The sequence below is a fragment of the Arvicanthis niloticus genome, chromosome X, assembly GCF_011762505.2.
Source record: "Arvicanthis niloticus isolate mArvNil1 chromosome X, mArvNil1.pat.X, whole genome shotgun sequence".
NCBI classification, from domain to species: Eukaryota; Metazoa; Chordata; class Mammalia; order Rodentia; family Muridae; genus Arvicanthis; species Arvicanthis niloticus.
This window is the reverse complement of record NC_047679.1, coordinates 114,435,164-114,449,932: the sequence shown is the minus strand read 5'-3', so window position 1 is coordinate 114,449,932 and position 14,769 is coordinate 114,435,164. Positions and strand designations below refer to the sequence as shown.

Here is a 14,769-nt window from a genome sequence, read left to right as displayed (position 1 = left end):
GTGCCAGGGTTGGGGAATACCTAGGGGGAGCCCATGCTCTCCGAGGAGAATGGGTGGAGGATGAGGTAATATAAAATTAGGGTTCTAATTACTTATTGATTATGAATGTATGTTAAGTATATTCATGTACATATTTGTGAGCACATATCCATGAAGGCCAGAGAAAGGTATCACGTATCTTCTTTTTAAATCACTTTTTTGTCTTATTCCTTTTGAGTTATGGTCTCTTACTGAACCCAGGGCTTCTGGTTTCTTTGGTTTTTTTTTTTTTTTTTTTTTTTTTTTTTTTTTTTTTTTTTTTTTTTTTTCTAGCTTGGCTGGCAGCCAGCAAGTGCCAGGGATCCTGTTATCTCAATTCCTTTCCTCGCCGTAATTACAGGTGTGTGCAGGACCACATTTGGCTGGTGGGTGCTGGAATCAAAAGTCTGGGCCTCATGCTTATGCAGGAAGCACTCTTAACTGCTGAGCCCTCAAGCCCATGGCCTCAGACATTTATAAAATTATTTCTCAAGTGGTCTCAGGAGAGTATATATATAACATTTTTCTAATTAAGAAAAATCAACTCTTTTAGAGTTTTGTGATTTAAAAATAAAAAAGTCTTGGAATTGAAATGGGTTCTTATATCCTGTCATTACTTTTAGAGTAAAAAGTTACACAAAGCCATTCAAACTTTATTTCTTATTTATTTGCTCATCTCCAGATTTTACAACAATTTTGCTCACTTTAAAGCAATGTTAATACAATATTAGCACCCCCCATTTTATGTAAGCCAACTTTAAGGATGTTTAAAGCCCAGTGTTAATATATGCCCCACCCACCCCCTTTGAGCCACATAATTAGCAGAAGTTCACAAGGGCACAAGCCATTTAAAGCTTAAAGATACCAAAAGCACTCTAAAAAAAAAAAAAAACCCACAAGTTTTTAAAAACACAAATGTAACTATAGTGCCAAAGGTAAGCTTCTGTTTACTTCAAGAGCACAGTTTCTGAAAGCACAAATTGAAGTCTGACAAATCTATTGACTACAAGGATTTTGTTTTCCCAATAACAGTTATTAACAAGCTTATTTGTGTTAGCAAGTTGGAGACGGGGATAGAAAGTCAGAATCTGACTTCTAGAAACAGGTGAACTCTAGGACTTAGGCACCCATCAAGTTGAGGAAAATCAAGCAGGTAGATGATCTGATGATGCTTGCAAAGCCAGGTGTTGAAAATTCCATGTGGCAGTTCCTCAGGGTTTTAGAAAGAGGGCACTGCTCACCCAGATAAAATGAGTTTCCTTAGAGGAAAGAATTTCCTCGTAGAAACTTGGACAAGAATCTTCCTCTGGGGCCCCTGGTCCTGTGAATAAGACAAATTCCTCACGAAGCGTGTGAGACATGGCTTTGCCTAGTTATTAATCAAATGACAGTAGAATTACATAAATTCAGGACGTGTTGACCCAGTAAGGGAAGCACCCTGTCCCAGATTCAGCACTAAACACCTTCCAACTTTTAAACATTTTCATTTCAATTGCAAGATTTCTTATAATAGAATGGCGATTGAAGGAAAGAGCCAATCACTCTGTGAAAGCATAGATAGATAGATAGATAGTATTTTACAAAACACTGCAAGAGACGTTTTCTCTCTTTTTGATCTCCTCGTTTGCAGAGTAGAATTCCTAAATTTACAGCATAAATAATCACAAACACTATTTCATGACAACCGCATGAATGCATGTGAGATGAGGAACATCAGAGAGATGAGATCCAATTCAACTTTTAAACCTTTATCTTGTTTCTTTACCCTTCTATACAGCCTTCTTCACAGTTGACTGGTATTTCCAAACCTGTTTTTCTCTACTTGGTGGGCTTTCATTGTATTTAGAAAGCCCAACTGGCATTACTGTTTGCACCTTGAAGAAAATGATGGTTTGTCTATACTTACAAGGATATCTTTCTGAAAACTTCAGCACAATTCATGAACAACAAAAAACCCAGACACTGTACTATGCACAGCTTAAAGCTGAATACACACAGTGGGGCTAAAAATCATCATTTTTAATGGAACATCTAAACCTTGTCCTCTCCCTTCTTGGCACTACTGCCACTGAACACGGTCACACTAATTTCAGAGACATGTGCGCTCCCAGTAGCTGGGATCCGCCCCATCACAGTGAGATTGTTAAGAGGGGTGTCACCAAGAGGAGGCTCGGGCTGCTCTGCCTTGAAGCAGCAGAGCTGAGATTTAAAATGCTGCTGGAAGGTCTTGCTCAGCCAATAGAGAGCAAAGGGGTTCACGCAAGAATTACTGAACGCCAGAACCCGAGAGAAAATGGTGATAACGAAAGGGACATCAGAGGGCTCCGCATAGCTTTCGTAAGTGAATGAATGGTAGAGATACAGGAGGTGATTCGGCAACCAGCAGAGCGCGAACAGAGCCACCAGCACCAATACCGTTTTGGCAATTCTCTTCCTGGATTCAATCTATATGGGGAGAAAAATGCACAAACACATACACACACAAAATCATTTAGCTGGCAGAAAAAAAAATACTGTGCTCTAGATTGACATAGGAATTTACAGTTAAAACCTGGCCTCTCTTTGAACACATGCTCATGAGCTAATGCTGGGACACATGGGAAGTCTGCCTGTGGATACAGAATATGACAAGCTAATTGGCATGGTAACCTGTGATCTTGGTCTCATTAACTCTCATTCTGAGGCCTCCCACCGTCCTTGGAAGTTGAGATACTCTAGTTAACTCAAGCAGTGCTGTGGAATCCCCAGTGATTTATCTCACTAAAAGGAATGATACTATTTGAACAGCTTTCACCGCATCTGCAGAGGCTGACAGATGAGCACAGTCTTCGGCAGTTTAGGAAAGTTATCAGGTTGGTACTAAAGTTGCTTTTAGTCTATAGGGATTTGAAGCATCTCAGAAGAGGAATAAAAACAAAATGTGCCATCCAGCACATATGAGAATCCTCCTATTCACATCTGTTAGTACAAGAGATACACCTCATAGATCCATGAACAGAGCAAAGCTAGCTGGATCACATGGACACTAAGTATATAGCTCTATAGAGCTTCAGCCTCATGAACATAACTATTCAACCCACTGGTAAACTACACAAAAAGGAATAGTTCTCTCTCTCCCTCTCCCCCCTCTGTAAAAGGCACTACTTCCCTTTTCTCCATGGAAGCCTCCCCATCCACCAATCAAACTGAACAACGTTTGGTACTGTCTTTTCATTCTGAATAGATTTATGAAAGGAGAGCACGTCATGGGTCTGAATCAAGTGTGTGTGAGTCACTGTGTTCTCTTGCCATGGGCTCTTCATTCCACTGTCCTCAGACCTCTAGTTGCTTATCTATATAGAAGTAGTTTGCGTTGAGTAATGTGACGAGTCTTGTCAATTTTACCATTCTGTGCATTTCTACTATGCTTTGATACTTGCTAAAGCAAATAATGCTTTGCTATATAATTTCACATTATGCAGATTCCCATGCTATAGGATAAAAAGCTCTGACTGCTCTCACACTGCCACTGTCTACAATACTAATAGTCTCACCATTGATTGGATGCATAGTATCATCAGGAACTGTGCTGGAAGTTTTAACTACCTATCTATTTATGTCATTAAGTCATCTTCTTCATTTTACAGATAAAGAAATTGGGGCTCAGAGAGGTCAAATAACTTACTCAGCATTGCTCACAGGGACTGAAGTGAGAGGCTGTTCTCATACCAAGAGCAGTAGACTGCTATTTGATCTCTACACAGATAAATGCAATACAGCTCACTGAAGAGCAGTTAGAGGGGGGCTCACTTCTAAATTCAGGCTGTATTTGCAGGCTTACCAATTTATACATACCTGCTTTCGGGCATGGCTTTGTTCCTCAGTCGGTATGTTCAAGGTGCTTTTGTAGAGGGTCCTGGCAATCAAAGAATAATAGACAGAGATAATCGAGAGCGGGATAATGTAGAACACTAAGAAACACAACAGAGAATGGATTTCTTGCAAAAGTCTCTCAGAGATAGGGTAGGAGTTACATGATTCAAATGTCACATTTGTGTTAGGATCTTGGAAAGTGTATACATTTGAGAATATAGCCTCTGGCAGAGCAAATATCATAGACACAATCCAGATGCCACCAGCTTTTGCACAGGTCTTCAGGATGGCATTGGGGGGCTGTCGTTCAAGTGGCCTCACAACAGCTTTGTATCTAGAAACACAGAAACACAAGCAGAGTTGAAATTAGTGACACATGGGACTTTAGGGATCATTCAGCTTTTCCTCTTTTCCAGACATATAGAACCAACTAGAACTGGATGTGGTTCCAAAGACACAGAATATAGCTAGTGATTTTATTTATGCTAATCAGCTTGTCCCTTATTCACTCCCATGAGGCATTCCAGATCTACAATTTTGTCATTTTAGGGTAGACTTTTTATTTAGGATATTTTCAGCATGTTTTTCTGTGTGACTCGAGGATGACTTAACACTTTATGTGTTGGCATAAGTATTCCAAGGAAGTCCTGTATGTATAAGTGACTCACGTTAATCAAATTAACTCTCCTGGAAGAGTAAATAGTCTTTAGTCTTTCTAGAAAAGATTTCCAGCAGTAAGAAGCAGAGCGCTCCTGTTTCCCCCACGCATAAGGGCTACTTTATTCCCTAAGTTAATTGATCAGTGGAGATTAGGATAAAATCAGTTGAGCCAGTGCAATGATGCCTCCTCATTTGGACAGAGACAACTTAAAACCTGTAGCCTTTATGGGAGTCTGCCCTCAAGAAGAATATAGACCAGTAAAAGAAACAACAGCAGCACCAGCATAATAGTAATTATAATTATTATAATATTTACACAGAGCACGCTTTTGCTTCTATCAGTATGTAAGGCTATCCCTGCCAGTACTGCCAGGCATTGATTACCTATGGACTTCTTTCAGAAAATTTAATATTTGGAGCCTCATTTTTTTCATGCTTTCATGGTTAGTCAGCAATAGATATTCTATACAGTATAATATAGTATTCAAACTAAAAGCACCCTAACCCAGAGCCCCAACTCCCTGACAGACTGTTTCACAAGCTATAGCCACAGGACTTTAAAAGTCCATCAGAATTAACTTATTTCTCTGGGAATGATGTCATCCCATGCTTATTGAAAAAGCAAATAGAATTTAAATGATGACAGGACACTGAATTGACAGGGAGCTGAAAACCTTACTGTTTACCTTCCCTTAGATAATCTGGGGACTTTCAAATAAATTAGATGCATTTTCTCTCTTTACCATCCTTCTGGTACGTGGTAACGCAAACACGGTCCATTTCTCACCTATATCGATGTTTTCATGTTGACACAGTTATACCACTAGGTTGCACTAATGGATAAAGCATGAGTATTTTTCTTTGCACCTGCAACAATTTGCCTGACTTAATAAGCCGGAGGAAAATAAAAACACCGTTTGCTATTCTTTCAGGCAAACAATTACATTTCAAAGAAAGGAAACCCCAGCCCAAAGCACATATTTTCAAGCACTCTTCAGATGCTAACAGAGGCATTTTAACATTTTTTACTCTAACTTTTATTTTTAAAACGCTGCTGCTTTTTCCATCTTACATTTAGGTTACAGAATGTGAGAAAAGCCAACCGGTAGCCAGTCAATGCTAAGCGCAAGCTTTTCTTTCTTTTTTTTTCCTCTTCCCTGATTTCACATCCCGGCAAATAGAACAGAAAAAAAGAAACTCACCTGTCAGCGCTGAGAATTGTTAGCGTGAACACTGACACACCGACAGAAGTGAGCCGGATGAAGGAAAGCACTTTACAACCGACCTTTCCAAACAGCCATCCTTCTGCCAGGTAGTGGGTTGCATCCACAGGCACACAAGTCAGCAGAAGTAACAGGTCTCCGAAAGCCAGGCTGGTGATGAAAATATTTGGAACTGTTTGCATGGATTTAGTCTTGAAAAAGACTTTGATGAGGATAGCATTTCCGAGGATGCCCACTGAAATGATCACAGCATAAGTGATATAGATGGCACACAATGCTTCTATTCCTGGAGAGTTGTCTCCGGACCATCCTTTATATGGAGTAGTATCGTTGGAGACGACAGAGCTTGATGTTTCTGTGTCATTTGTAATGGAAATTAAAGTCTGATTAGGTGACTGAGGCTCCCTTTGAGACATGTCTCCTGCACACTCTGCCTTCACTACCTCTTCTCTGCTCAGTTCAAATGTAGTTGACTGTCACGTCTAGTGCCTACGTCTAGTAATGAGGTGGTGTCAGGAGAGCAGAACAGAACGGAATGGGAAGAAAGCCCAAGACATCCGGCTACTCCTTCCCTTCAGTGGTTCTGTGTCTCCCAGCATGCTTGGCTAAGCGCTTACAGATCTGGCACCAGGAAGTGGGAGGTGGAGGATGGACGAGTCTCATTGGCATTCTCATGACATGAGATGAGAAAGGGGGCTAAGGAACTGCCCTGTTCTTGCTTTTCTCTTTGGAGGGAGGGTAGTCCTTTGAATAATCAGGCTTGTTAAGCCATCTCATTATTTATTAGAATCTCTTGTATCTTCATTTCTGCCCAGCATGGTCTAGATAGACCTTAGTGAATTTAAAGAAAAAAAAAAAAAAACCCTCACCATCTCCCATTACATGGCACTCTCTTTTATATGACAAATAAGGATAGATGGCCCCAAAGCACAAACTTGAGCCCACTCCTCAAAATTTAATATCAGAGAGACAGTGAAACAACAAATCAGTCACATACTGACAGAGATCATGTCACCTCCCAAAAGCAATAATCCAGTGACCTGGGCTTACCATCTAGCTCTGACACATGGTAATTCCCAACCTTCATGTCCCTGGAGCAACCTACAAGTGATGAAAAATCCAAGTAGACCACCAGTCATTTTGTCGTTTAGTGTCTCAATAAAATCAGGTGTTCCATTTGACTGTCTGTTTAAATAGAAATCTTTTCCAAAAAGCTTTTAAAAGAGCTCTTTCTCTAAAAAAAAATATTCAAATGTACCTGCCTTATTCTACAACCAAAATAACACGAAATAATGCCTCTCAAGGTCTTGACCAAAATAGTTATTTTTGTAAGAATGAAAATTATTCTTTCTCCAGTGGAAAAAAATGATGTAAATTATTCCTGAGATAAGGAGCATGTAGATGAAGTTTGCATCAACTAACAGAATTTTAAAAATAAAAATTAAGGTCATCACTTTGGCACCAGAAATTAAGGCCCATTTTTATAGAAAATATATATAGAGGAATGTGCATGAACGTGTGTGTGTGTGTGTGTGTGTGTGTGTGTGTGTGTGTGTGTTGTGGGGGGAGGTATAAAATAGAATATATGTTACAGGAAAGTGGAGAGGCTACTAGAACTCTAGTTCAAGGTACTGAAGGGTGACAAGGTAGAACAGAGGTGGAGGAGAAGACAGCTTGCTAAGAAAAAGTGTAGGTTTTCTTCCTTATTACTTAATGGAATTTGATCAATTATAAGAAGATTCAGTTTGACTTGTGAATGGACTTTGCAATAGTGATTCCTATTATGACCAGCCTCTCTATTATTATTTGTAATTGCATGCCCTCCGAATCTTATCAGCACATTTTGCTACTTCAAGAAAACACAAATACTCAGAAAGGCTGAATGAAATAAACACAAACTGTAGTAGTAGATTCTAAGGGTTGGAGTTTTCAGTTGAATCATCTAAGTGGAATGTTTGGTTAAAAACAAATTCTTGCCATGACTTAACCTATATGTCTCCCTAAAAGTGGACATTTATGGAAGCTATTGCCAGATGTAGCCACCTGTACCCCTATACTCAACCACATATGCCTAATCTCATATGTTGTGATTAATGTGAGCTATAATTAAAACTGATTAAAGAAAGTTTTCATTGGCTAAAATTTTTAGGCTTTCTGAACACTGAGGTATAAATTACAAGGCAAGTGAATTATCTCTGTGTGATTTTTATCTCTTTTCTCCATAATCTTTCTTTTTCAGAAATTTTTTTCCATATCCCCAATCACATGTTCCAGTTCTACACAACTTACTTTCAGCCTTTTACTTATTATTCCCAGCTTAAGGTGCTTCAATTAATGAAGACCAGATGCTTACCATATGGCTCCACAATTCTAGTCTTAGGTATCTACCCAAAATAAATGAAAAGCATATGTCTACACAGAGACCAATATGCAAATGAATGTGAATTTTTCATAAAAACAAATGATAAATAATCCAAATGCTCTTTAGTGAGAAGAATAAAAAACACAATTAATTATTTAATAGTGGAATACTATGCAACAACAAAAACAACAAACTCTGCCTACCTGTCACAAAATGGATGAATGTTAACCATATGATAAGCAATCAAATACATCAGACATATACTCTGATTCCTTAATATAAAATTTAGGAAAAAGTTGAAACACAGATGTGGCGTATATGGAACATATCTAGACTGGGTCACAAGATTGGAATGGGGATGAGTGCTGAGAAGCACAGGAAGCAATTAGGCATGCTGGGATGCTCTAAAGCTATGTGGTATAATAATGGTTGCCCATCTGTAGAGATTGGTGAGAACTAAGCTCATGCTTATAATAGATACAGGGATGAGAAAGATTTAGCACCTAGATTTAAAACTTAATGCAAAAATTAAGGAAAGTACATGAATAACCATACAACATGAATCTCTCTGGCAGTAGCACATGCTTGCTCACATGGGACATTTAGTTTCTTGCCAAGTCTTCTACCTCAACCATTTTTGAATACCTACACAGATTGTGAGAAGTTCCCAGCAAGAATTATTGGCAATGTTTTAATCCTTCTGGGTCTTTCAAAGCATCTTCATTGTGCTTGTAAATGGATATTTTGTCCAGTGTTGTTACTCAAGTCCCACCATTTCCACACATTCTCCATACTACTCTTCCAATCTTTGTTTTTAAAGATTTATTATATGTACGTGAGTACACTGCGGCTGTCCTCAGACACACCAGAAGAGGGCATCAGATCCCATTACAGATGGTTGTGAGCCACCATGTGATTGATAGTAATTGAACTCAGTACCTTTGGAAGAGCAGTCAATGCTCTTAACCACTGAGCCATCTCTCCATCCCACTCTTCCAATCTTAATATTCTTTCTCACAATTTCTCCAAGCCATGCAGTTCTTCTCCAGTGATCACCACTTTTCCTTCCAACCTATGAAGGCATGGAATCCCCTCTTACCCATTTTTTCCCAGAAGGATTCTAATGATGCTCTTATTTAAACCAAGCTAAGAGTCTCTAGGGTTACTTTCACGTTTCTGTTTCCCTACCCATCAGTCTCCTTTGTTCACTGCAGTCTACTGTGTGATGGGTAGCATAGTCTCACCTCTTGAGGTGCACTTCACAACTGCCAGAATGAGGGAGATATCACTACTGCTTTCCCTTGACTGACTTTGCTATTCCCGAGTGTATTTGGGGAAGCTGAAGGTCTGGGAAAATCAAGGCACCAACCTGAGCCATGGACCATGGGTGGAGGTTTTAAAGTCTGTGTTCCTAAGCACTCCCCTATCAAAGAGAGGTAGTTTCAACTAAACCACAAGCTTTGACTAGTTCTAACATAGTATACTTTCTCAGTCCATGTTAATCAAGGTGGTTTCTCAAGATGTCACCTGTACTTTGTTTGACTCAGGTCAGCGATATCCTAAGTGAAAATTCCTCAGACCCTCATGAATTCTGACTCTCTAAAGATTTAGAAAAACCTCATGCCTTTGAAGAACCTCCACTGGGTGTTTAGGATGACAATCCATTGTCAATCAGAACATTCTTGAGCTACCTGGACTCTGTCTCTTCCTGTATGAAAAGAAAAAAAAAAAAACCTTAGATCATGTATCTAGAGATAGAGATTGTCTTAGTTTGGGTTGTATTGCTGTGAAGAGACACCATTACTCACTCTTATAAAGGAAAATATTTGATTGGAGCTGGCTTATAGTTTCAGAGGTTTGGTCTATTATCATTATGGTGGATATCATGGCATTGTGGAGGCAGGCAAGGTACTGGAGAAGGAGCTGAGAGTTCTACATCTTGATCCCAGGAAACAGAAGGAAAATATGTACCACACCAGGGCTCGCTTGAGCATAGGAGAACTCAAAGCCTGCCTCCACAGTGACGCACTTCCTCCAACAAGGTTACATCTACTCCAATAAGACCACACCCCCTAATAGTGCCACTCTCTACGTGCCAAACATTCAAACACATGAGTTTATGGGAGCCATTCCTATTCAAACCACCACAGAGATGAAGCAGATTTCACAAATTATCAAGAGAGTGACTTTGCTCCAAGTTTAGAAATGGGTAGAAAAAGGCAAGTGTGGAGTCCTAAGGCCAGTGTTGAGGAGAACCCCAAAAGTAAAAAAAAAAAAAAACAAACAAACCACCAGCTTGGAACTAAGACCAGAGAGTGGCCTAGAACTCATTCCGTACTCTTTTGCCTTAAACCCAGCACTAATCAAATGGACTAAGGGAGGGCCTGAATGCATAGGTAGAAAACCTATGATTTCCAAAAATGGGGACAGGAGAATGTCATAGTGTGATATATGACAATGTCTGTATTGTGCCTTTCCCAGACCATGCAAACGCTTGGCAGTGTAATGCAAGAGAATTACTTTCCCAGCCACACTCACACTCAAAACTGCTCTTTCTTAGAGGATAGACTTCTGGGCTGTGGGACTGTGTCCGTGATATCTTCATTATTACATGTTACTTTGGTGTCTAAGAAACATTTGTAATACAAACTCAGAGGATATTAAAAAATATCAAACATGATGAGATACAAAGTAAATATCACTTAGAGGAAAATAAACATGCAGATGAGCTGTGACTAATAAAGGTAGTTTGAAGGTTTGAAGATGCAGAGACATTCTAGCAAAGAGCAGACTGTGAACTCCTGACAAGCACAATAAATGACCACAACACTATGAATCTATAATTATGCTTCCATTCATATTTCTTTCTTTTGTTACATCTGAGATGTCTTGGCTTCACATAATCCATTTTTTCCTTCCAGCTGAGTAAATAGTTCGATGTGCCATGTAGCTCAAATGAGAGCAAGAGGGACAGTCCCTGTCCTCAGCAGGTACCATGTTGCCTTGGAAGCAATTGTAAGGAGTAAAGAGTAAACTGGGTGCTTGGCTGTCCTCATGCCAGAGTAACTTTCCAGTGAAGCACTACCAGAAACACTAAGATCCATCCTCCATCCCACCTGGGTTCAAGGATGCCTGATCTCTCTCCTAGAAACTGGCCAGTATGCTGGTACCACTTACATAAGTGGGACAAAGCTGAGGAGACTGTAGTGTGCCCCATAGTACAGAGTCTCCTGGCAGTGAGGTCTATTTGGACATCTTACTTTTGGTCAGATAGGGGTCTGTGTGGACAGAAGGTTGTGGAATGGACAATCCTGCAGTAAGTTGAGATTTATTAACAGAAGGGATGAGAGAAAGCTTCCATGATCCTTCAAACCCCAGTCTACTTTTCTTTTTCTCTTGGGGTATAAGACACCATTTATAAAAGGACAATTAATCTTTTTCAAGATCTTTTGTACACAGCACATGTTTGAGTGCCCATTGGTATGCTAAATTACAGACATAACCTCAAAAGTGGACCCCTGTAAGAGCTTTAAAAAGTTCTACCACCAAAAGAAAAAAACAAAAGAAAACCACAATTACCAAAGTGGGTAAGCTGGTGAAACCAGAAAATCAATGTGCCAGTGTCACTACTCTAGAACTCACTTGAATCCAATCCCCACTTGTTACAGTCCTGGGCACTTGAAGCTGTCTGGTTGGATCTGTTCTTTAGTTCTCTTTACACATGAAAGAAGCTATATTTGACTTTTTACAAGGCTAGGATATTGAATTTAGGTGACTGTTACTCTTTGCTATTTCTCTGGGTTTCAAGACAATGTTCTGGGACAGATACTTGAACCTTTGGCAGTGACTCAATGCCACTCAGTGACGAAGACTTGAGAAGGTCATATGAGCATGGCTTTGAAAAGTGTGAAAGCAGAAACTGGAAAACAAGGGTTCAAGCTTCTCCCAAAGCAATCCATCCTTTTTACATAGGGATAATAATAATATAATCCCATATTGTTTTCTTCTTTCAGCTCCAAGTCTAGATACTCTGACTACCAGACTCTCCTCTCTCTCAGATTAACTGAAATGGCAAAGCTGCATCTGTACCTCTGCAAGAGCTTAGGGCAGACAACGCTGTTAGAGTTCCCTTGTTCTCCCAGCCTCTTCCCATGTTCCCCTAGCCTCTTCCCATGTTCCCCTAGCCTCTTCCCATGTTCCCCTAGCCTCTTCCCATGTTTCCCCAGTCTCTTCTTTTTTCCTGAGAAGCACTTGTTCACAGATTATCAGGAGCATGAATCCAAAAATAATTCTTCTTGCTTGTTGAGGAAGACAGCTACCTGAAGTGAGGCTTACTGGGATTTGGAGTCATCCCAAGAAAGCAGGAAATAGTGGGACGTGCTACATGCTCTGTGGGGTCTAGAGCAGCACCACGGGCCTCTACTGCTCTGTGCCTATGCCTCTGCAGTCCTCTTTTCTGGGGGGATAGGAGGGAGCTGCTGCCCCTGGCTTTCACAAATGAGTGAGACTAGAAGCGTTTTTACCGTCTCCATTTCTCCAGAGCTTTACTTATTTTCAATAGAAGCCACTGTATACTGACTAAAGGGAGCTTAGATCCAGACCTCCCTGCCTCAGTGGCTGGCTTGGGGAAAGCCCGGAGAGGAAATGGGTAGAATTACCCGAGCAGGAGACTTGGCATTGCCAAAGGAACAGTGGTACCGGCAGAAACACCGTGGCTTCCTGTTCCCATTTAACTCCGTCTTCTTCACTGATGCTAGCCCCACTGCAGACTTCTTAGTGGACAAAGCAGACAGGAAGCTCCTTTATTCACTCTCCAGAAATAATGGAGAATGTCTTCTGACCCTGAACAGAAGGTGTCGAAGATCCGTTTTCTGGGCTAGAGCAGCTGTGTTTCTGCCTTCACAGAGACAGGTGTCTGGAATTACTCACAGCTTTTCTGTCATCCTTGAGCTTTATCTATGTAGAACGGCTAAGTGTGGGTGGTAATTTGTGATACAAAATGTGCATCAATAGTGATCCTTACCTCGTGTGATGGGCTGAAAGACAGCTCAGAGGCTGATTTGCCAAAGAGGCTGGCCCCTGTTAGGGACTTTTTTTGAAAGTATTCTGTAGACTGGGAAGAACAGTAATGAAAAAATTGTTGCCTTGTCCCCAATAACACCTCCTTCTCGGGCCTTTTTGACTGTGTCCATGGATCCACAGTTGACTCATTTCTATGCCTTTATCTTACACAACCAAGAGTCTCAAAAGCCCTCCCCCCCACCCCCGATTTATCTTTGCCTCGTGGAGAAGTGTGCTGCTTAAGAAGAGAAATGGGTTTGTTAGTATATGGCTTCTAGGGCTTTCAAAGAGGTTCTAAGAAGGAATTAGCCAGGAGAAACTCAATATTTACACTGGGACAATCGGCTATGGTGGGGCTGAAATATAGACACATAAAGAAAACACTCAAAGCAAGTCTTTTCCCTTTCCCTGGTACTTCCAGTCAGACGCCATGCACTATGACGGCCTGATTCAAGCCACATGGAAAGGCAGGTGCCCCACACCTTTTGTCTTCACCAGCACCTCTGTCCTGTCTTATAACTGCTACTGTTCACTACCCCTGCTCTAATGGAAGTGTGGCCTGCAATTCATGTCAAGGCCTCCACTCCCTAAGTTCATCCCTCTACCTTTCTTCCATGGGAGACTAGACCTTAGAGCTCCTTCCAGCCCAGGTTTGCTTCATTGTTTCTGTGTTTGGGAAATAATCCTGTAGGTGATTAAATATGATCGTCATCTTCTGTCAGGTTGTACTCCCTCCCTCACCCACTACTGCCTATCCTGGAAGGAAGAGTTCACACTGGTCATCCCCTAACCCCAGTCTTTCACACAGAGACCAGTGTTTAGAAGAAGACCTAGGTACCTGCTTTCATCATCTTAAAATCCTTAAGCGTTCTTGAGCACTAGGTCTCACATTTTCATTTGTCCTTACCCCACAAATTCTGGGGCTATCTTGTTGCTGTATGTCCAATGTGTTGCTATGGCCTCAAGTCAGAGAGGGAACTGTACTCCCCCACCCCCAAACACACACACACACACACACACACACACACACACCAGGCAAGGTAATCTTCATCTGGGGGTGTAAGATTCACTTTATAGGACTTAGAGTTATCACCTCCATGACCCTTGCCTTCCTAGGGTCACCCATGTTCTCTTCCCCAATGCCCTCTCCCATCTATCTCCACATTATACCAAGTATCCTACCCAGGCACCACTTTCTAGGGACATTCAATATAAACTTCAGCTTTATCTCTTTACAGATTTCTATGGACACCTTCAGGTCAGTTGTTGACTTTTCTGTGGTAGGTAAGATAGATTTGCGCAATCTACAACCAGAGTCCTGTGATCTCTTTTGAAAGGCTGTCCTACTCAGGAGGCCAGCGGGTATCAGGGAAGAACTCTGAGTATGACGATCTGTGATGGAAAATTGGATTAGATTCCTTAGAGCTTGTGGACTTGGCTTTGCAGTGTGTGATCCAGCCTGATTTCTGTGCCACAGTGCAAGGCTGGTGGGAACCAGCCCTTCCCTGCAATTTTGCCAGCCCCAGGAGGAAGACCCAGTGGCAGGGCATGACTCAGCACTGAAGTTCTTAGAAAGACTGAAGAGACACAGTC

At 41.0% G+C, this 14,769-nt stretch overlaps 1 protein-coding gene across 1 annotated transcript; it reads right to left on the bottom strand.

The window, feature by feature from the left end:
- Positions 1-902: 902 nt before the first annotated feature.
- Positions 903-6,169, bottom strand: Brs3 (bombesin receptor subtype 3). Its single transcript, XM_034486060.2, has 3 exons — positions 5,733-6,169; positions 3,853-4,204; positions 903-2,463 (listed from the first exon to the last, which is right to left on the bottom strand). The coding sequence occupies exons 1-3, from the start codon at positions 6,167-6,169 to the stop codon at positions 2,050-2,052; spliced, it is 1,203 nt and encodes a 400-aa protein (XP_034341951.1). The 3' UTR covers positions 903-2,049.
- Positions 6,170-14,769: the final 8,600 nt, after the last annotated feature.

Excerpts from the sequence above, each read along its gene's own strand:
- Brs3 (XM_034486060.2), bottom strand. The coding sequence starts at position 6,169 with ATGTCTCAAAGGGAGCCTCAGTCACCTAATCAGACTTTAATTTCCATT. Across the intron at positions 4,205-5,732 it reads ACAATTCTCAGCGCTGACAG|ATACAAAGCTGTTGTGAGGC; the intron begins GTGAGTTTCTTT and ends CTGTGTTTCTAG. Across the intron at positions 2,464-3,852 it reads AAAGCCATGCCCGAAAGCAG|ATTGAATCCAGGAAGAGAAT; the intron begins GTATGTATAAAT and ends CTCCCCATATAG.